We start from the raw sequence: 24,052 nt of genomic DNA on the forward strand, positions 1-24,052 counted from the left end.
AATTTCTTATGTAATCACCACGATCAGCTTTGAAAACTTTACGCAGTAGGGGGTGATGATATTTGACAAACTAGATTGTACTTAGGGATACAACAGGTACGAGATAAAAAGATTATGTTATATTTTGTTTCCATGAAAACTTCCCTGATTGGTTTTAGGAAGGAAAAACTTTTCATGAAACCTTCATATTAATAAGTATTTTGATTTTACGATTTTAGTTACAATTTTAGGAAAAAATGCAACTGGTGACTTGTTTTTACTTCAATATATACATCAAAATAATAATTATAGTTATATTTTCAGGATTATGTCCTTACAATTGTAAAAATATTATTGTAAATTATAAATTAAAGATATAGATTATAAATAAGATTATACGATTCTTTCCATGGGCTTAATTATGTTTAAAACCTTATCCAATTTATTCAAACATGATTTGATATAATCTAATTGTTCTTTATAATCGGTAACATTTAATCGGTGGGTAATATTGTTTCGTTCCGCGAATTGTCGATACAAGCTTTGAATATCCATTTGAGTATCAGCATTATCTCGTTTAATACACAATGATCTTTCTAGAATCACGTAAACTTGTTTTTCCCATCTTGCGGATTCTTGTCTAGCTAGTTTGAATCTTGTTATTATTGTAGCTAAAAAGAGTTCCAAGGACTGCAAGTTGTCGTACTTTTCCTTGATCATTTTATAATACATATTTTGTATCCGTTCGATTTCCATACGATAATATTCATGACGGGCAAAAATCATCTTTTTAGAAACAAGGAAATTCTCATATTTGTTTATGATATCTGTTTCGTTTTTAAAATGATACTGTGCGCTATCTGCCAAACTCTGAAAACCCTTTGTAATGTCGCATACTTTTTGTAAATAATCTGAATATATACTGAATTCTTTGATTTTTTGTTGCATAAGACACTTAATACCGTTAAGTTTATCATATTTTATTTTTAATTCGTTTATTTGCTTTTCTCTGCTAGTAATAAGATTAGTTTGAAATTTAATGTTGGTTATTAATCGTTTCTTTTTACTATGATTTGCCGTTATAAAATAATTGAAAGTTTCAAAATTGCGTTTCAGTTTGGTTTCAAGTAATGTAAGTTGGCTCCATTGTCGGTCCAATTTCTTGCGTCGACGCTTGTTTATTTGTCTTTTTTCAATAAGTGATATATTTCTTTCTTCTTTTAGGCGCGTATTATATAACTTTTGCAGTTTTAGAGATGGTAAGCTGGAGTCAATTAGAGATAAGCTGTGTGGCACTGTTTTTTTATTACACTTTTTCGAGTATAAATATGATTTTACTCCATCTTCTGGTCGGATATATGGAAAGGTTAGGGGATCTAATTTGTTAGATCGTGATGATTTCATGAAGGAATTCGTTTTAGTTCCGCTGGAAATTCCAACTTTTGTAGATACCATTTTTAATTCTTATATAAATTAGAATTGTTACGACATTTTATGTTCTGTTATTATTTGACGTTTTTTTTTTTCAAATATAAAGTGATTTAAAACAGGAAATGTCACAAAATGTGTATAAAATTAATGAATGAGTTTATAAATTACCTGTAGTGGTTTTATCTTGAGCCTCGAGTTATTTGAAAAACCATTAATGAAGTAGACATGGTCGGCAACAAAGGTAGAGGAGTAAAGGATTCTTTGAGTGGAGCAGTGAAGAGGTCCCTTTGACTTTAAGCAGTAGCAACAACGCGACTTCTTCCATCGTTGGATACCTCTTAGTTACTGCTAGAGCATCGCGATCCACCCGGAATGAGTCCGATATTTGCTCCGACATCAAAAGAGCCGTGTCGAGCTCCGGAGCGTAATGAGGCCGCGGCAGGCGCCCGCAAAGACTCTACCGGAAAATAACGAGGGATACGAACGTGGGCCGAATTACAGTTAGTAAATCTTCGAACCTGGGGACAATAAAATGGGGCCGTTAACTGGGACGGAGTGGAGATCTGTGTTACGGGACCTACATCCTTGTTCTCGAGCATCTACGGGTCGCATAAAACAAGTCTTCCTACGAAACCCCGAAAAAGACGACTCGAACGTTGTAAACTAGATTGTAAAATCGAAATGTGCAGTTTGACTGATTAATATTACTTAACTACTTCCCTCTTGTTATACGGACGTCATTTTGTAATTAAGATACGACACAAATTTCTTCTGATAACCTTTTCTTTACCAATTGAAGATCCGCAATATCCTTTCTCTTTATCCTAGATCGTGTTTGCGTCGCATCGGGAGGGTCCCTAGCAAATACGACGAGCCGTAAACACGCGTTTATCGGCGTTTAAACCGGCCCATTCCGGGAAATAACCGGCAATTTTTGCCGTTTACGACCTTTGGGCCAGATATGGACCCGCGGCCTCATTCGGTCCTCTTCAGCCCTACGTCGGCAGCGCCGCCCTCGCCGGTTTCACGTGTTGGACTTCGGGATCGATACTACCGCGAACAAAGCGCCACCACGTTTCCATCCGCGCTGCGACGAGTGGCTTTATCAAAACTTGATTTCCTTGTTTAATTCACTTCGTTCGTTCCATTGCCGTTGCATTTACAACGTTCTCTTGCAAAATTAGGTCGTTTTTGCTACATTTGTGACCTGATTTGAATTATTTTGAAAATGATATAACGTTTTGGATAGTACTTTTATTTAAATAGTTTTAAATTGTGGTTGAAGTACTTTAATGGATGGTGTTCTAATTCGTATGCGAACATTTTGGTATGTGGTGGTGTAATTTTTGGCCACAGACCGACGGTTGCAGCCATGCATAGGAAGCGTTGGCCGATTCGAAAATAATTAGCTATCAATCACGGACGTGGTCGCCACAACTGATTGAAAATGCGGTGCGCAATTATTGGTCCATTCAATCAGATGCGCCCGGCAATTGCATATAATGGGGACGGTTGGTTCCGACGCCGGTAATCGCTTTTGCGGTACGTCCCATCGACGCTCATTTTTGAGTCACAACGGTTCTGTTAGACGTATGCTGATGCGATCGAAAATCGGATTACATTTCTACATTTAGAGGCGTCTTTTTTTCGTTTAGAAGTTCCTTCGGGAGCACTTTACATCGGTCGTCGTCGCTGAATATACATTCATCTGCGCGTTAGCGGTTTACGGTTTTCCGCGTTTATGCGCAAAAAGCCATTTTACGAGGAGCTCGACATATGGCAAGCTAAGCGATAAGGTCGTTCGATTTTATGTCGGGGATTATTCCCTTATCCTCCGCACTAACGTACGAGATTTCTACGGAATACTAAAGCGTGTACCTTGTCCAGGTTTCTTTTTACTGTCGTTACTATTTTCGTGGAGCGACGACGCGACGATAATAATATTCTATCCAGGACACGAAGCAATTTTCTGGTAACAACCGAGATTAGAGCGGCAGTAAGTTGGTGCGGCGAAGTTAGCTTTGTGTGCCAATACGCCGATTGATACCAAGCACGACGAGAGATGTCGCCGGTCACGAAATGCGCGCATCAACAATTTACGATGCCGACCGTTTGTTATCTCATCCGTAAATAATCCAGGTTTAATGGTCAAATGCATTAGCTTTAATTTTATGGCCTAAGCTGTCCCAACAAGCGGTCCGATACGATATGGGTGAACTGAATGGGCCGATTGTTATGGTGTCGACTATCTATCGGCCGACGACTGGCTCTCGAATTATAATTAAATGACCGACATAATAGGGAAGTAATGGACTTCTGCAATACGTTTCATTCCCTTCGTTTAACGATCATGTAACTGTTTTCAACCATATCTAATGTATCATGTGAAAAGGTGCTCAATTCAAAGTCACCTTTCTCTTTCTCCATTTATAGAAGAGATCGCAACTGAGAAAGCTTTTAACTTATTAATGCTTTCAACACGGTAGGAAACAACAGAAAACTAACACATTGTTTCCCTCGCCAACCTTTAGACTTTATTACGTGCCGGACCTCTTACAGCTGCTTCCGTGACCTGATGCAGAGGGCACGTCGACTTCAAACCCCACCTTATCCGCCCACATTTCGTCCAAACGTATTGTGTAATCCTCGGGCAAGCGAAATCCTCGCTGGCTCATCAGTTTCCCATCTTCCCGTGTGGAATTACCGCTAATTACCTCGGCTTCTCAACTTCCACCCGCTCCTTAACTCCTTGCTTAACGTTTCCACCCTTTGTCTCGCGTTTATCGCCACCCTCTACTTATCCCGGTTTGCAACGATTATAATTAACATCGTATGCTAGAAATTGAAACGATTTTGATAAAGATTTTGAATTTCAAAAGTGAACAAAATCGGCAATTACAAGCACTTCTGACAGATTAATTGAAAACGGGCACAAAAGGTGAAGTGATTTGGTCCAGCGCAATGAATAAGGGTGCGATAACGCGTCGACCTGCGCTCAATGTTCGCATAAACGAATTTCGCCCCTATTGCGCGAAATTAAACGCCGCGTCTCTGCAAAAAGCGCCCTGTTAAGTGTCTGTTTTTATTTACGCTCCCTTCGCTTTTCAATGCGAGCGCTAATCAATACAGGGTGCCCTGAAGCGCCGCAACTACATTTAAAACGTACCTCGTATAGAAACCCTTCCCTTTGATCCCAGAAAACAGGTACCCAAAGCTTTTGGTTAAAAAAAATAGGGTCTAATGGTTTTCTAATTGTTTGTTTTAATTGTATGGAGTTTTATTACAAGAATACACGGTCCGTAGATATAGATATCAGTTGCAAGTTAAATGTTATGAGTTACGCCATAATCGTAAACGCTCGACAATGTCAGCTTTACGGTCTCGTAAATAGAATGAATTTGAATGGAAATGACGGCTGGTTTTCACCAAATGCGGTTTCGCATCGTTGTTTCCACAATGCCGAAATGTAGATTGTTTTTTCCGGGGTATGCATTAGCAGTCGTAAGACGTAACCTGGAAATTTCGCATAACTATACGACCGGAGGGCACGCTAGGACGTAACTAACAGTGGGACGATTCGAAATTGTGCCCGTTATTCCGGTAAATTAACCGTACAGTCTCGTTGTTCTTGTTTCTGCGGGATTCGGTGTACGCGATGTACGGCTCAGTTTCCAAAGTTATTGTGCAACTTGGCGTAACTTTGATTCGGCAGATCGGGAATCGATAAGGCGCCGTCGGTCGCACAATTTCCAGTTTTGCCACCGTACCCGTCGGCAAAATGGGGAAACGCGCCTGTGCATGCCTGGAATCGCTTAGTGCACGCGGTTATATGGGTTAATGTCTCAGAAAGGATTTTGGACCGCAAATCGTCGGGCAAATACGTTTATCGAGTTATTTTCCGGACGCGCGCTTTTTCGCAGACAGATACCGAAAGAAATCGCTTAATAACTACCCGTTCCCTTGGCAATCCTGTAACGGAAATTCCTTCTAATTGTGCCCATGATTTATTAATGCAATTGGCTTCTGGTTTCAATCGTTTAGAGCCGATTTGCATTTAAATTGCATCGCGTGACTCGATATAGTCTCGGATTACATGCCCGACGATTGTGGAATTCTTAAGCACATTACGGAATTAAATGTTTTCATCAAAACCTAGTAAATTCTATTAAAATTAACACAATTTTAAGATAATAAAATTTAAGAGAATTCATGTGATTTTTATTATAAGGTTTTTTCGGAGCAAGTTTTAATTAATTCTTCATGAATAGAGTGTTGATTTGTACTATACATTGATAACGTGATTTCTGCCGATGTGCCATCAAATCGATAGGCGATTGTATACCGTGGTACAACAGCGACAGCGGCAGCGTTGGTACATAAAATTTACCGCAGTTCGAAGGCTTATTGTCCGAGAGGAATGACATTATCTCTTCGTCCTGGATTTGTTTACGACCAACGGCGAGTCCGTTATCTCATTTCGTCCACGAGTACAGCAAATCCGCTGAAACTCTGCTTCTGGTGGTGACGCAAATTATCCCGTTCTCGTTGCATATCTCCGGTTTTCCTTTCGTAATTTTTATGCATATTTCCGTGTAAGAAGGAGGAGCTGCTAAGTGAGAGATGGAAAATTATTACGGTTTTAATTAATTAATACCAAGCCGATGGGGCGAGCTGAATACAAGATCCGATGAAAATTGCAGTGGAGTCCTGAGCCGTTGAATAAACGTTAAATAAATGAGGAGCTTCCGTCTACTTATCTCGAGGCCGGTTCATTCCTCTTAAACAGGGCGAAGCATAAGCCGTCCTAACAAAATTATTTCCAAGGCAAGCCAATAATAACAAACTGCATTCACGCGAAGTTGATGCACGTAAGTTTCAGTCTACAAAATGACGTATTGAATTTCTCGGCTTATTGATAAACATCGCGCGAACTTTCGACAATGAAACCGCTACGTGGCCGCATAATTATTGCGCTGCCAATGAATATAGTTAATGAGAGTTTGCTACAAACCAGAGTCAATTCATGTCAAAGTTTTAGATGCCCGATTGTTTACCCCTAAAGATATCAGAAATTTATGCTTTTAGAACCGACCAGAAACTCAACGAAACCCTACGAGGGGGGTCTTAAGCGTGAATTATTTCCGCCGTTTGATACCGAGGGAGTCTCAACTCCTCCGGTGTAATACCTAAACGATATTGACTTCCCAGATGGGAGTGATTTGTACGCTACGGGAGATAATAGCGGGGCTTTTTATGGGGAACGCGCGCCCCCGTGTGGCCAGTAAAGAAAGCCGCTACTATCTACCACCCAACTCCTTCGGCCCTTTCGCTCCATTTTAGGGGGCCTCCCTGAGATTAGGCAAGATTTATTGAATAGAAAGGTGTGAATATTGTGAATTGGTGAAACTCTTTTTACAAATCCTATGTTAGGTGTTGCTACAAACTTTAAAGATCATAGATGGATAAAAAACATCTTGAAATACAATAAATCAAACACTATTTTTAAATAAATAGTAGTACATTTTAATCACATAATGATAGCTCGATATACGTTTGGTGTTATTGGAACGGTCACATTTATCACGTATAGGGTGAAAATGCGTTATTTCGAATAATTGACGCCGAATGTTCGTCGTAGTGACGCCCCCTCTAACTAAATTATTTACCTATCCCCGTAGGGTCGTGAGTCATCAATCTGCCGCGTTTCAGATGACTCAGTCGACCGTGGTTCATTTGTTCGATTAAGGGTGAGGGTTGCGTTCGAATAGGGCGAACGGCTTTGTTCGATACACTCGTTTGCCGCTGTTGTGTGCTCGTTTAATTTCGTTGCGAGGGATACGTCAATTACCACTTGTAAGGTCGGTGAAGGGTGACACCCCTGCAACCTTTGCTTAGATAGGGTTGAAATAAGAAATAATTAATAATTAGGTTAAAAAAAAATGTGGGAGACCCTTTTGTAAAAGCGAAACTGTGGGGAACTTTTTTCTCTTGACTTTCAAGAGTTGAAGGGTTCAGAAAAGTTTTGTCGGTAAGTTTGGAATCAAGAGGTCGAGGAAGTGCCGTGGTATAAAAAAAGAATGGAGGCAGTTTCCGTTCGTATTAAGCTGATGGATTCGCATTACCAGTTCGAGAGGAACAAGCAGAATTTTTAATCGCGAGAACTCGAGGCCCTTATCAAATTATCATTCTGGGTGCTAGTTCAAAGAGGATTTGTCATCGGGTTGCCGAATTGGAGGAGGTTCTAATTATGCGGGGCGCGTGACCCGGCTCCGCGCAGGTGGGGGACACCTGCCCTTAATCGATTCCGTTTCCAAACCGCCTGAATAATTCATCGACATTCGACCAGCCGTGCAATAAATACGTCCGGAGCTTACGGGGCCCCGTAATGGAGCGGCAGCGGGATTTCTGACCTCCTTATCACGGCACTAAGGTTTAACGGTGTCTGGTTTGGCGCTGCAACGCCCGCGTAAACCAGAGTTAGGGCCCATTTACCGGATACTGCAACCTCCGACTAGAATTTTCACTTCGCCGTACTTCGTCTAATTCGAGTTTACACGCGCCGCAATGGATTTACATTGCTGCCAAACTCCATCTACTACAGTTGTTTCCCATACTCGTTGACCTATACTCTAACATCTCACCATATACTGTAACATTTACCAAAGTCTTTGAGATTACACATTTTTAGTTTTCCTTGTAAAATACCTCTAATAATTATAATCATAACTTTAGTCATTTTTCTCTCAACTTCCACTGAACCAGTAAAGGTTTGAATCTCTTCAGTCTTCTCACAAACTCAATTCTTCTTATTAACATAAACTTTTTAGAGCAGTTTTGTGTCAAGTGTCATTTCTTGGTATATTTCTGAGTTCACGTAGAGAATCTTGTTTATTTATAGGATCAGTATGACTCTATCGTCAACTGACGCTGCAATAATATTACATTCAGTTAATAAGTAGAGTACTGGACTTAGCATACATTTTTTGAGGCCTTTATTTCTTTCAAATCAAAGACTTTTTTTTTTGCTTTGTTCTGAAATGATATTTTAACAACTAGGATTTGGGGTATTTAGAGTACACGTAGGTCTAATAGTTATGTCTTTCTGTTCCTATTTGGTTTTTGTGTATTTCGAACCTTTATCTTTATTTTTAATTGGAGTATAATGTACAATAGACCTTTTCAGTTGTTTGATGACTTGGCAAAGTGAGTAATTTTCTGTTTTTTTCTAATTTCTAATCTCTTTTAGATAGTTGCCTCCATTTGTTCTACATCGAATCTCAGAAGTCACTTCCCAAGCTGTATTTTACCTGTAGACTCCGAGATCAATTAATTGCAGTGAAACAAACATCTTTGTTAGTGTGTTTGCTTATCAAATAGTTTGGGTGTGTAATCTTTCTGGACTATTATACTGGGCATCATCTGGATCTTTGTGGATACACACAATTTGATGGGATATTTTATATTCCATAGTTTATAAGATTGTTACAGTTTTGCATGTTCTACATCGAATCTGAGGAGTATTAGTAAGTTGCCTGCTGTATGTTGTAATCTGAGGCTTCAATGGGACTGAGAAATCAATTAATTGTTCCAAAACAAATAACTTTGCCAACCTGTTTCCTTATCGACTGGTTTGGAAAGGTAATTTTTCTGGATTGTTATATCAATTGTGCATATTTTCTGGGTCTTTCTAGATATTCTTGATCAAATCAAATCAAATCACCTTTATTCACCCTTTTAGACTACAATCAATAGTATAAGGTATGTCAGTAAAAGAAAACAAGTGCATAATATAGTAGACAATAAATACATAATAAGCTAAGAAAAGAATAAACTAAACGTTATAATATTCATCTAGAGAATAGTAGCTTGCTTCCATGATCCTTTTGTTTAAGAATAATGTTAAATTTGTTCAAAGGTAAATATTTAACATCATTTGGTAATTTGTTAAATATTTTGGCGCACGAGTAGAGCGACGTGTTTTCGTACAATGCCAAGTTGTGCAAGTCTAAAGTTAATATGTTGATGTTTCTAGTATTATATGCGTGGTTAGTCGCTATTAGATTTCATGTACATGCAACATTTATATATGTATATCGCAATTACCAATTGATTATATTGAAGTCTACGAGATCAAGAATTTTTAAGATCTATGGGCAAGTTTGTTGGCTTCTCAATCTAATGTTTGACACTTGATTCCTCAAGTTGCAATGCATCTACGGTAAATAAGTAGGTGGCCTTCACCGTAATCAATACATATTGGAAGAACGTCCAAGGTACATCTTGGTTCTTTTTAGCAACATTTACTTATGTATCTATATTCTTGTAGAACAACTATTTTGTTGGCGTCTTCATCACGTCTAATAATATATAGATATTTGATGGGAATCACATCATGATACCATTTACGTTGATATTTATAGTTATTTATAGTTTTATATATGAATATAGAGTTCTACAGTTGGAGTAGATCTTTTAACACTAAGCACTCAGCGAACGTTGTATTAGTACAATAAATTAAAGCAATTGTGATGAAAAGGACAAACATTCTAGTTTTATTTAATTCTGTGAAAATTTATAGTTAGTAGTCGAGAGAATGGCTAGTCGTGTCCCGTAGCGTATCCTGTTGTGAGGGAGATAGCCATCTATTAATTTAAATTCTCGTTATCCTCGTAGATGGTGCGGGTTAGGCCGTTATGGCGGTCGCTTCTAATTAGTTTACGCGCGGCACGTGTAAGAATGGGCCAAGGCGGAAACAATTAATAGTAGGGCGCAATCTTGGGATGGGAAGTAAAAGAGCCCCCTTTCCAGTCGGGATGGTAGTTCGCCCAACTATTCCTCCAGTAATCAAATAACAATCAAACTGGACGCAAAACAGGGCGTCGGGACGGCGTCGGTCGGGATTGCTCGTCCTCCGGATAACAAGCTCTCCATACAGGACCCGCGTTAGGTCCTGTTCTAAAACAGCCCGTTGAATGACAATGTATCCGGTTACCCGTGCAGATTTCGAGCCGTATCACGAAGAGGTTATGTCCGGACCGAACGTGACCGTGTTACTACACAAAATCCTATTCTAGAGGGTGCATTTTCAAGCTTACGTTCGAGGATTTGTAAGAATATTTTTAAAAAGCTGTAGAGATATAATTATATTAATCTTGTTAAAATCTTTTTTTGTATAAAGAAACCAATACATGTCGACGGCAACATGGATCCTTTAGGGGAAACATGTCGATATTGTTCGATGTATGTAGGTCGCATTCTAAACTCAACCCTTTCATGTTCCAGGGGCGTCCTGTTACAGGGTAAAAATCAGTTGGCCGAGGCGATCCAGAGCTTCCGTAGAGCGATCCAGTACCGGCCCTCTCTGGCACGTGAGTTATCCTTTGCTATCCTTCTGTACAATCTCGCATACACACGTATACACACACACACACATACACATGACCTGCCCTTTTGTCCCGGGCGCGTTATTTCGATTCTTTGTGAGGGAGGTCGGCGGCGCCCAGCTAAAATTTACATAACAAGCGAAAAGAAACAAGGACGATCCTGCCGCCTGTCATAAATCATATCGGACGCAAGCGGAGGGCGCTTTCCCAAAAAAGGAAATGGGGTCACTCCGTGGACCGTAGCGGAGATTCTGGCGGTCCGAGGTACGAGAGGCTTTAATTTTTAAATGACGCTACCCGACGGGCCGGCAACGACCCTTTTGTATCTTAACGGAAAAATGAAAAATGTAAAAAAAGAAATTGTGATTGATTAAGTGTCAAGAAGTTTCATTAAAATTTGCTCTAGATAAACTCACTAAAATTTATTATTTTAGATCCTAATCACTTTGCAAGCTTACATAAGGTTATATAATTTCGAAAAGTTTAAAATGAATAATAAGTAGATATCGGAAGTTGCAGAGTATTCGTCTAGTGTAAACAGGACGACGGACACGATTCAAACGCCCGAATCCGGTGATTTACGATGTCCCTAATGCATTTCCAAGTTGGGCAGGATCGGAACGTGATCGCTGTGGGCAACATCGTTGGTCCGCGGTGAGGCGACGCTAGGCGTTGGTCGCCGGCGGCGTCGTTTTCGGTAGGAAATTACATCGGTTATGTTCGCCCCGGGGTGGCGCACATATTTGATCTGCTCCGCGATATTTAACTTAACTTGGACGTACGTGAGCGCACAAGGCCCCCGGCGGGGGCCTCTGTCAACACACAATTAGTTTCTCCGCCTGTATCCCGCCACCGCGCTTCGCCCCTTTCCAACTTAACCGACATCCTGTTTATCTTCTCGGTGGTAGTAGTCGTACGTTAAATTAGGAATTAGTTCTTTTATATAAAAGAAAACTCGGTTACCTACCATCGATTTTGCAAAATTTCAAATAACGCAGAATGAAATGAAGGAAACTGCGTCTGAAGATGTCGATCCAAACGAAACTTCCGGATCACCGGCGAAACCGGAGATTGAGGAAAATGAAACTGGATTTTGATTCCGCGAGGATACATCAATGGGTAGTGGGGTAAGGACGATGGTTTCCCATAATACAATTTGTCGAAATTGGAAATTTGAAATACATTAATATTTTATGATGCTTTTATTAAATTAAAATAATAAATACGAATAATTCACCCATTCCGTAAATGTACTTAAAAACTCTTAAATTAATAATTTGATTCGTCCGGTGTTCTTTATTCTGAAGAATAATACGGCACAAGCGAGAGACACAATTAAGTTTCGTCTCGTTCAAAGCACAGGCCTGGAAAAGCTTTGTTCGAATTTAATTTAGCCACCTTGCACGCTGCAATAATTTACAGCTTCCTTTTTTCGCCGATCCGTAATCACCAAACAAAGGCGAAATATAGCTCAAAGGAACTGAGTTGAATGCCACTAATTAACTGAATGTTGCAGCTCGCTTTGCACTGAATTTCCGATTGTGTCTCTCTGTCCCTTTGCCCATCGTGAAGTACTACAGAATGGAAAGGGGCGCCGGTTTGTCGAGGCGTCGGGACGACCGTCATAAATAATAAGCGAACATCGTAGCCGGAGCCACCTACGGCAATTCAGCCGTCCGCGAGCGGAAATAAAAAAGAGATTCACGCGCCCATTTGCGAGAACGGTTGCCACTTTTTGCACCCATTTTCTTGTGGCGCTCTGCTGCCCGCTGTTTGCTCATTGTCCGGCTGACTAAATTCAATTTGTTGATTGAGTCCCGCGTTAGTCTCCGTAATGAGTGGCGAATTTGAATTTCGACCTGGCACTGAAAAACACCTTTAATTCACTGTTCTCTGCTAAATCCTCTCTGATAGTACAATTCAACAACATTCATCCCAATCAGCTTTTCGAATATTAGATATTTACAATCATATTTATTGGTAATTCAATCGTTAACAGAATTATCAACCGAACGAGTCCAAACATTTCTGTTCGAGGTGGATTTTCGTTTTTAAAATGGAATAAGCGGATAAAGAGGTGCATTGTGAAGTTTCATGTAAATATGCACACTGTTTCAAACATAATGAGAATATAATAGTAAATCCCTGTTTGGGATGTAATGTCATAGAAATTATACGTAAATTTTACTAAAACATGTGTTATCGAAAACTTGAAATTGGATAAAACTTCCTCCGGGAGATTTATCCAATTCCATTTTTGCCCAATCCGTGCATTCGGACGCTGCCAACCGGCTCCATCTGCATCGATTTATCCGAAATAAATTTGTACATTCGATGCCGGCGCAGATCCGGTTAAACACATTCCATATCCAGATTTATGCGTCCTACGCTCACCTACAAAGTGGATGCAGTCATCCGTGATCCAAAGTTATTGATGGCGGCACTGCATCACGTCTGATTTAGTGGCGTTGTGTCACGTGGTACAATGCGCTATGTTCCTGCTGCGTACGCCTGTACAACCGCTGTTATTGAGTGCTCTCCACTCTTCGACAAAAATACGTGATGGATGTCCGCCAACGCCACCGTCGACGGAAAAACCTCTTTTCCTCTATGTTTTTTGCTTAACTTAAAAGATTAGCATCGTTATTGCCGAAGTTGCGTAACGGGAGGGACAGTTTCGCGATGGTTATTGCTTTGGGGAAGGAACTGTTTTACGAGACGCCTGCAGCAGGCTTCGCGACCCCCACTGCGGTCGTAAACCGACCTAAATTTTATTATTTTATGCCACCCTCATTTCAACTCGGATCTACCCGACTAATGCCAATTTCCAGCACATCCTACGATTCTCTACCTCCTGGAAATAATAATATCCCTTCAGTTGCCTGCAGCAGAAAACAAACTCCGTTTTCTTTACAACCCTAATGATACTAATGTTTTAAAACTTTTTATTTATTTACTTCATTAACTCAATTAGCTTCATTTTGTTTAATTAACTTTGTTTCAACTTCTATTGAAATTCCTGTTTTGTTTTAAATCTTTAAAAAGTGACTTCAATTCAATTCAATCAATCAATAAAGTCGGTAGTTTTTATTTCGTTTGAAAGCTTCAAATTGAATAATTGATAATTTTCGAAACCGCATAAAGATGGTTTGCACTCGGTTTACGGTTGTCGGTATTATCGTGTAACTATTCGCGGTGGCCGTAACTTTCTTGTTCGAGTTCGTGTCAAATGCGTCCCGAATTAACCCCCCGGGGTCTTCTTGGCGGCCGCCCACGGCCACTCCGACAAGTTTGCGGCGCTTATAATAATTTCACGGCGCGATTACACCTACGCGAACGTTCATGCTCCATAACTCACGCCGTGGGCGCCGCGTCGGGACAAAAATGTCGACCATTCGTGTACGGTGTGTTGTAATTTCGATCAGATAAACGTTGCATTGTGCCCCTTGTGCTCGCCTCTGACATGAAAGGGGCAGAACGACGTTTCTGAGCTGTCCGATTCGTCAGCCATGTAGGTCGGAATGTAAAGAATAGGGGAATTGTTTGTAGGTCGCTTATCGTCATGACAAGCTAGGATTTCAATTTTAGTTTAATTCTGTTTCTCTTGATTTTTTTATTCATTAATGTTTTATTAGGTGATAACGTTTTGATGGGAAGTGTACGATTTAATTACAGGTTGGTGTGGTTAATTAGCCGCAAGGTTTCCGTTGAAATTCAGAACTCTCGAAACTGCAAATAAGTCAAACTTTGGCGCATATTTCGAGCGATTCGGATTTCCCCTAATTCGAGCCTGGTCCCACTTATGGTTCTGGTAACTTAAGGCTCCCGCTTAAAATTCCGGCCATAACTCCGAGCCCGCAGGTAATTTACGTTGCCACCTTGCGCCTAACGACGTAAAACTTTCCGGGCGACTTACCAGCAGGGATTACGGACCCAAAGACTTGCGAATATGTACTGTGGGAATCAATAAGAAGCGTTGTTCTCTTCCTGGAAAACCGGCGGTTTGGAAACAGGACGTGGAAGGTCGAGGGATTGGTGGCGGCCGTGGGCGACCAACTAATTTGAAATTCGCGTAATTAACACTTCTTATGGAAATCCTGTTAAATTAAACGCGGCCGAGAGCCGGGAACCGGGAACCGGAGGCTGCCAACGCCGCCACAGTGGAGGGATGAATAAAACTAATCTGCATTTAGTATTTTGCGTTTTATTTTCTAGACGAGTCGCCGCGACCCGGGAATTAGAAGTTTCCGTCTACGAGGGTGAAGTTTCCATGGCGTGGAGCCGGTGGCGACGGCGCACACCAAACTTTCAGCGAGTAAATCTATTAATTTTTGTTTGATACACGAGAACTGCAGCAGCTCTCTGAAACTTCGCTCGTCATTTATCAACCACCTCGTCGTTTTTTCCTATCGCTTTTTCAACAACTTTTTATTCTTCCAGCACCGGAAGGGCGTATTTCAGATGCCGAAAGCAGATATATTATTAAATATGCCTTTAAGTGGAAATCTAAATATGTCTTGGAAAGCATGGTTGAGGCCTTTACACGCATGTTAACTTTGCTAATAATAGATAGGTATGTTCCAGAACGAATTTTACCTAAACAATGTTTCCCTCGTTGGTATAAACGTTCTATCATTCGTATTATTCAGGAAAAGATACAATTTTACAAAAAGTTGCAGTCTGGTGGACGGAACTGTGATTATTTATCTATCTTTTTCTTCATCCGGCGTGTCAGTATCAATGACTTCCTTTGATTGAACCAGAGCTAACTCGTGTCCTGCAATCTCTTGTGCATTTTTTTCGAAGTCCTTACTTGAAGGTGTTTTCCCAAGTATGTGAAAAACGGCTTTTGTTATTCTAATATTTAAATCCGGTGATAAACAGTTGGTATTCAATTACCGTCTTATTTCTATCCTTTCAGCTATCACCAAGGTCTTTGAAAAAATTATCCACGAATATCTCAGTCTCTCTATTTCTCATTCTATAATCAATGAACGACATGGTTTCTTGTCTGAGTGATCGGTGGAGTCTAATCTGTTGTCCTATGTAAGCTTTATTCATTTCGCTTTAAACGAGTATACTCAGATTGACGCAATCTACACCAACTACTCCAAAGCCTTCGACAAAATCGATCATACTATTCTTGTACAGAAACTTTTTTCCTTTGATATTTCAGATGGTCTTGTTCACTGGATTATGTTGTATTTATCTAACAGAAGTCAGGCAGTCGCAAATGGTAGCTTTGTATCTGATCACAAACCTATTACATCCGCTGTGCCTCAGGGTACTCAGGGGTAAACAATATTTCTTCTTGATTTAAATTCTCTAAGTTTTTACTCTATACCGACGATAATAAAATATTCACAAGGAACGGGTTTAACCTGGAGTGTCTTAGACTACAAGAGGATCGTAACCGCTTGCATCGTGACTACTGTGTTCTCAACAAACTTTACTTAAACTATGACAAATGCCAAAAAAAGTACATTTACTTGGAAACGATATCCTCTCAACTATCCTTACAACTTTACCGGTACTGCTATCCGGGCTATAATGGATTCCAAATTGCGATTTCATCATCATATTGAATTTGTGGTAAAGAAATCTCTACGTAACTTGGGGTTTGTTATCAGAATCAGTAAGAATTTCACGAATTTTTTGTGTATAAAAACCCTTTATTTAGCATTTGTCCCATTGAACCCATTTATGCGGTGTCAGCGACGCTTTGTACGTTATTTGGCACATAAATTTCATCTTCCTTACTGCAATTATGATTGACGTTGCGTAGTCTTTAACTTATTGTCTCTGCAGCTACGTCGCGTTATCACTTATCACACAATGGCATGCTGGATACCCCCGATCTTCTGCCTTCAGTACCATAACGGCTTTACACGTTACAACGCCACATTTCGTCTTAACGTATGTATCTAACACGAACATTTATCAAAACTCGTCATTAGTTCGAATTCTTAATTCCTATAACCAGAGCTTCAATCATATATCTCTTTTTGACGTTTCTTTACGCTCTTTTAGAATGTGTACTAACTAACGTGTGGCGGATGTTTTATTGATCGCTTTATTGTTATATTTATTTTAGTTTATATCACAATTTTTATATTAATTTTCGTTATTATGGGGATGTTTTGTTGGGGATATTCTTCCTGTATGCATCCCGAATATGAGATAAATAAATAAAGTGTTAATCTCATGATTCTGGGTTATAGTTACATATTGATTATGAATGTTCTTTATGTTTATGATAATCATCTAATAACGATAATGAAATTCTGCTAACAATATAATTTATGCATAACATAATGAAGCAGTACAACAGAATATTCAGTTTGTGTTTCATGTTGATGTGATAACAACTCAATATTAATAGCAATTTAACTCCCAAACCGAACTCTATCCCTAAATAATAAATGAAGAATGAAATAAAATATTTAGCGTTTGAATTATACCGAGTAAACGTTGTCTTGTCAATATTCACGCCATCATGTGCTTGTCTCAAGTATATATTTATTATTTAGCATTGAATATAGGTTAGTATTAATTCCTAATTTCATCTAATTTATTGTAGAAAAATACAAAAAAATAATTTAATTTTGTTGTCCTTTTATGAAGCTGTAAAATTTCCACCTCTGGATCCGTTTAAATGGCGGTGAGATTATAACTCGAGCGGATTCAATGCATAGGAAATGCGCAGTTACAATTTCATCCTTCATCCGTGAAAATCGTTAATTTGCCGGGGATTTTCCGGACGAGCGAGTCTGCGTCTAATATTGCGAATTCTCCTCGCTCGTGGAGAAACCCGTATTTTTATGCAAAATGCGTGCCGCCGGCGGAGTTTTATTGCACCCTGCAAAATGACGACGACATCCAGGCCGGATGCCACGGTACGTGTCGACCTAACGCCGTTGGATTCTTATTTCCGGGAATAATTCGGCCGTTTTCAAAGTTGATACTCATTCATCAATATTCTTCGGGCGGCTTGTGGACTACATCTTCAATTCGTTTTTAGAATGTCTAATAATTTTTTCAATTGTATTATTTCATACTTGTAACTTTAACTTTTAAATTAAAAAAATATGTAGGAATTGTTATAAATTGTACAGCTTCATGTTTACCTTTAAATGTAATTTAAACAATTGGAATTTTTGCTATAAAAATGTTGGAAATATTCAATAAACCCAAGTAAGCTTTGGAGGTAATTTTTTTTCGAAGCATTAATGTTTACTTTGTTGAGCAAACTGGTGGTAATTTTTTATTAAACGTCCTCGCGCGAGCAATATCCGGTGGTTTGTCGACTGGAAATAATATCAAAGGGCCAGTTGTAATTTAATATTTCTCTGGCTGAATGCAGAACCACCGATAGTCGAAAATCGGACTTCTCTATTAGGACGTCGAGTATTTTGTTGGATTTACATTTAAATCGAAGTTTAAAATGAATTTGTTAATATCAACCGTTTAATTCGAAAGTATCAAAAGCGGCGGCTTTATTGCACAGCATGGTAACAATATAATATTTTTATACAAAGCCGTTGTGCTACATTCCTAACTGGGGCGAATCAATTACGAGTCAAGTGAAAAATGACGGTTTTTTAAATCAAGTCACGTCGTAGGGATCCATTTTTCAAATTGACGCCGGTCGCGCATTTTCATCCCCGTGTATTTCTCCGAAACACCAAAAACAATGAGCCATTATTACAATTTTATAACAGTTAAAGCCGTTAACACGCTAGGGTTGGTAAAATACCAACCCAAGCGACCCCTACATCGAATTGCCAATTTGCTAATTCGGTTACGAGCACAAAATTTACGGTTGACGGCAAACTGTTAAATAACGCTGGTATAGTTTTTCCGAAATGTTTTACGCCTGCAGGTTTTATACCAATATAAAGTGGTCAACATCGACCGAATTACAATATCAGCCACGCCCGAATAACCTGCATTGTTAAACTGTAGGTAAACAACACCGTCGTTATAATTCATTATTAAAAAGTTTAAGCGTTTTATGTATTCATCAATCAGAGACTTTTAGGATTTAATTTTTATAAATTTTCCCCGAAACAACGGCCTCTCCAACAGTAACACCATCGTGTGAGGAATAACTGCGTGCATAAACAACTTACTGTCGGCCCGATCTGAATTTCCAGCCCATATCTGTTTATTTATGACCCCCGCTTTGATTTGCTGTTGCTGTATTTGCGCTGGACGCTGCTGCGGCGCTGCTGACGCCGCCGTTGCAGATACTGAAAATAAATTCCTCGCTGAGTCCTTTTCTACTAACTACACTTTCTAGTTGAGTACATTGATATATTACCGACAGTTATAGTTTCAACTAAAAACCATTACGCAATTTTTAAGTGTTATTTTATTCATTGTCAGTGAGGAATTAATAATTTAACAAATGATACATCAGCTAAAATACTCAGAGGTAAATATTAACACAGATCTTTTTGCTGCATAACTCCAATAAACACGCTTCCTTAGCTATTGGTCATTCCGAATCATACGACAATGTTAAAACAATTCTTGAAGCTATTAACTATAAACAGCACAAATGGAATGTATATGGAGATCCAAATGGTTAATCCATTGATTAATGCGAAAAAGATCTTACTACACCCACTTAATATCAAACTAGTAATAATGAAGCAGTTCGTAAAGCGCCTAATAAAAATGGTACTTGTTTTAAGTAGGTACCTTGTAGGTAAATAACCTAACTTGAGTGATGCCAAAATAAAAGAAGGGATTGATTTTGAAAATGTGATGATTTCGGATTAAAGCGATGCCTGGACTATCTTCAAAGAAGTTGTCAATGGTTTCTTAGGCAACAATAAAGCTGCTAATCTTAAGGTGCTAATCGCTATGATGCTTAATAACTTCGAAAAATGAGGTTGTAACATGAGCGTGAAGTTATACTGTTTGCACTTTCATTTACATTGGTTTTCTGACAAATTAGGTGATGTTAGCAAAGAACAAGGAGAGCGTTTTCATCAGGATATAAAAAAAATGAAAAGACGGTATCAAAGAACATGGTCCACATCTATGCTAGCTGACGTGATGAACCACACGCTCAACACAAGGGGCGATCTGGCACAACATCTATGGAATAGAAGCAAAAGAGTTTCCATAAAAGTTGAATACAATACAAAATTCGGACTTGCGTGTCCTATTTGACAGTATTGATCCATATGCTGTGTTCCAAATTATTACGTCATTTTAAAATGACATTAATTTATAATGGAAATAGTGTGATGAAATAGATAGAATACAGCAAAATAATATTGTGTGTCTCGCACATAACTTCAAGAGTAACCATTTTTCTTGTACATAAACTAAAATGTCTCAAAATCCTAACGTAATGGTCCAATTCTGAACTCGTATTTTGATTCCACGCAAAAAATTACTTCGGAATGGATCGTCAGCCATCCAACAACAATTTGCTCCTTTTTTACCTTTTTGTGTGTAGTTAACCAAAGAAATAAAATAAAAACAGAAATAACTTATTTCGGGCAATGTATGAAATAGGTATATGATAAAAGAATATAATGAATGCTAACAGAAATAAATAATTAAGCAACTTTGTTTGCACGAGTGTTTATAAAGTTACAATTAATCAGATATTCAACTTTATCAAACATTAGCAGTTTATTTTATATTTAATCTGATTTTATGATTTAATATCATTAATCACTTTGCATAAAATTTAATTAATAACTTTTATAATAATTTGAATACTGTTAATAACCGTTTGGCATTATTTACATTGTATGTTGATTATACGCTTAATTACAAATATATTCCCTATTACCTAATATTTCAAATCAACACAATTTGATTTAAACAATACTACTATTTTAAGTAAATATAGTAATGAGCAATGTGTGGTCAACTGTATTTCAACGCTTTTGGATTTAGTAAGCTTTAGATTGTGTCGTGGGTCGCTAAAATACAATAACCTCTGAAAAATCGTCGATTCTATGTTTGCGAACACGTTCCTCTTCGCTCACAAGTGGGTTACGATAACTATGTGGGATATTTATTATTAGCCATAAGAGCGAATAGCTGCCTAGCATTGTCTCCTCAAACAAACCAGCAACGGTTTAACAGTGAATTGTAGTTTACCCTTTACAAACAGTTCGAACAATAACTATGTACGATAAATTAAACTAGAATGTTTGACAAATACAATTCTCTTTCTATTTCGATTTCACGTTCGAAAATAGAAACTTTATATTTTGTTATAAAAATAATCTGTCATTGGAATTAACAATGTTTATGTTTAAAAACAACAAAAAAACATTTCCCATTAGAATTCCGCAACGCACATACAATCAAGAGGAATTAGAATCGTAACCGTTTACACTTATATCTAGAAGATCTCAATCAACAGAAATCTATGAAGATTGTGCTAAATTGTTAGCTGAAAAGTGGAGAGGTGTTGCCATGTGGTGGTAAAAGGACACCATATTACGTTATATGGCTCAGTTTATTGAGTGATGTACGAGAACACGCTCTAACTTCTGGCGCCGTTAATTACACAGGGTGAAAAATAACAATAAGATCACTAGGGTGTTCTAGAGTAGGGGCCGGGTTATTGGAACCCTCGGAGGGAAGTGTGCACGGGGTGAAAATAGAAAGGGTAAGTCTAGGGGAGATGGCGTAAAATTAACAGGACCAGCTGGAAGATATTGCACAATTATTGAGTAGTATTAGTATTAGTTCACATGAGTAAGAATGGAAGATATAGTGATAAAATTGCTGTTCAGAATTGTTCAGTAAAAGAGCGTGCTAGGTATAAAGAGGTAGAAACGATGACCGTAACAAGGTGAGAAATGGAAGAATGGGAGAATGGTAGTTGTCAAGTGGTGGAGCTGTGATAAAAGAAAACTGAAAAAAGAGGGAATGTTTGAAGACAAATGTGGTGGAAATTTTAAGGGGCAAGGGGTGTTAAAAGTGAAAATCATTACAAATGCAGGAAACAATAATATTGTAGTCGAAGGGGAGTCGATAAGACATGTAAAGGTGATTAAGCAGGAGACGATTGGAAAAGGATGACTAATCACAAAAGATCCAAAATGTGTAAAATATGAATTTTCTTTTAGACGTGGACTTGGATTAGACTTGGACCCCCTTTAGGGCGGCCCGACAGTCCGGAAAAATGTTTATCGATGCCTTTTTCTGTCGCTTTTCAAGGTTCAAAACGGTGAAGAAGTTTACATCAAGAACTTCATCTTGACAAATGGTTGTATCAGATGTTAGGGGCAACTTAATGCATCTATTTGGTCAACTGATACCCATTGCTATTCCAGATCCAACTGTCTTTATATGACTGGTCGAAATTGTATCGGTATATAATCCCTTTTAATTTCAATCAAATGGTTTAGACATGGGTCCCTGAGAATTCCGAGATATCCTCTGAGGTTACCCTGCATGAACTTCAGTGAAGATCATGTCTTCAGTGATAAGGAACTTAAAGCTGACTCCTTTTGTATATACAGGATCAAGTGGTGTCAGACCGAGTAGTTATATTAAGACATTCTGGCTGCTGGATTTGTGCCAGCGGTTGTTGCGCTGTCTTGTGATTGGTTTTTAGCCACCAAATCAATGAAGCATAGACCATGGGTCTGATTATTGCCACATAGGCGCAGTAAGCCATTCGTGGTATAGATTACTGGGAATACATAGATATGGAACTTGGGGGAAAGAATATTCCATAGATACTTAAAGAGAGAGAAGTTTAAGACACAAGGGTTAGTTAGATATTCAGCTGTGGTATCGCCTTAGGTGTGTTTTAGGAACACGATGTCTTTTGGTGAGAGAAGTATTTAAGTTGATGAAAATCGGAGAGAAATTATAAAGTGAAGTGTTGGAAATGAAGAGTGAAGTGACGTCGTAATTCCTTCAGACAACATTTCAGTGTATAGCCAAGTCTAACAAGTCCCTTTAGACATAATCAAAAATATGCTATGAATAAGTTAACGTAATCTTCTTCGTTAGGATTTTTTTGTTATAATATAGGAGTAGAATCTTTAAAATTGCGTACTAGAAAATAAATAAATCCTCTATAGCACTGATGATGGGTTCACAATGAAATAAATACTGATTTAACCCTAATTAGTAGTTCATTAGAACATTTTGTGTAGTCATAATTGCATTTTGTACAATTTGCATTGATTTATCTCATTGTATCATATAAATCGTATACGGGAGGAATTAACAAGCTAAACAACATAAATTTTAAACAAGCACAACCGATTATTTTCTTTTCTCTTTACATTTATAACAATAGTAGAGTCGAAAATGTAAGGCAATTACAATAAAGTTTTAGTGAGATTATTAAAAATGCCGAGAAATTTTTGAGTATTCAAAGAAATTTATAGGAAAGCCATTAAAGTAGAAAATTTTCTCAAAATCTCTTGAACCGATCATAAAACCATATTATCTCATAAATTTTTAAAGTAACTTACAGAAAAACCGTACAGCCACTTTTACTTTTTACATTCCATTTTCTCTTTTGTTACAGTGGCTTACGTCAATTTAGGTGCAGCCTTAATAGCAGCAGGAAGATGCCAAGAAGCCGTTTCCGTCCTTCGGCAGGGAGCGAGGTTGGATGGAACGGGTTTGAAAAACCGAAAAGAGCACGAGACGGCGCGCGTCGCGGCGTTACTGCAGTTGGGGGCTCTCTATTCGGATCAGGGGCGGCTGCAGAGGGCCCTCGCCACTTACAGAGAGGCGGCGCATTCCCTTCCGGAACATTACCCCCCGCAAGTAGGTGCTATTTTCTTTTTTAAAAAACGAGTAAAAGAGAGAAACGGTCGACCCCGTGCGAGCGCCATCTAACGTCCGGCGTCGGTGGCTCCGGAGGCGGCGCGAAGGTCCCGGAATATAAATCGTGCTAGAAAACAACGAGACCGACGCAATAATGGTTATTACGTCTGTTGAGATATGAGGAGGTGGGATATTGGATGAGCACTTAGCGAGATTATCGCGAGCGGTGTGGAGCCCCGTGACGTCGACCCATCTGTTAGATGAAACTCGAACCAGATGGGGCTCTAACGCGCGGTTGACACCGTTCGTCGTAAATTACGGCCCGATGGCTTCCGCTTTTTTTTCTATGTGATATTGAAGAGAAAGATCGATCTCGATGAGGAATAAAAAAATATCTCCCATACGGCGTTCGGTACGAAAGTTATCCCGCCGCGGCTCATTGTACTCGGTTCCATTGAATTAAACATGTCGGAGATAGTATA

General features: G+C 38.9%; 2 protein-coding genes across 2 annotated transcripts in view; one reads left to right on the forward strand and one right to left on the reverse strand.

Moving 5' to 3' along the window:
- Window positions 1-24,052, reverse strand: part of LOC111424116 (Trehalose-6-phosphate synthase 1) — a 222,592-nt gene that overhangs the window by 92,308 nt on the left and 106,232 nt on the right. The gene's annotated exons all lie outside the window — the stretch shown is intronic.
- Window positions 1-24,052, forward strand: part of LOC111424104 (Transmembrane O-mannosyltransferase targeting cadherins 2) — a 73,980-nt gene that overhangs the window by 37,760 nt on the left and 12,168 nt on the right. The window contains exons 5-6 of the mRNA XM_023057533.2: window positions 10,693-10,778; window positions 23,326-23,570. Coding sequence (XP_022913301.1) covers window positions 10,693-10,778; window positions 23,326-23,570 — 331 coding nt within the window. The remainder of the gene's footprint in view (window positions 1-10,692; window positions 10,779-23,325; window positions 23,571-24,052) is intronic.

The sequence above is a fragment of the Onthophagus taurus genome, chromosome 11 (assembly GCF_036711975.1).
Source record: "Onthophagus taurus isolate NC chromosome 11, IU_Otau_3.0, whole genome shotgun sequence".
Lineage (NCBI taxonomy): Eukaryota > Metazoa > Arthropoda > Insecta > Coleoptera > Scarabaeidae > Onthophagus > Onthophagus taurus.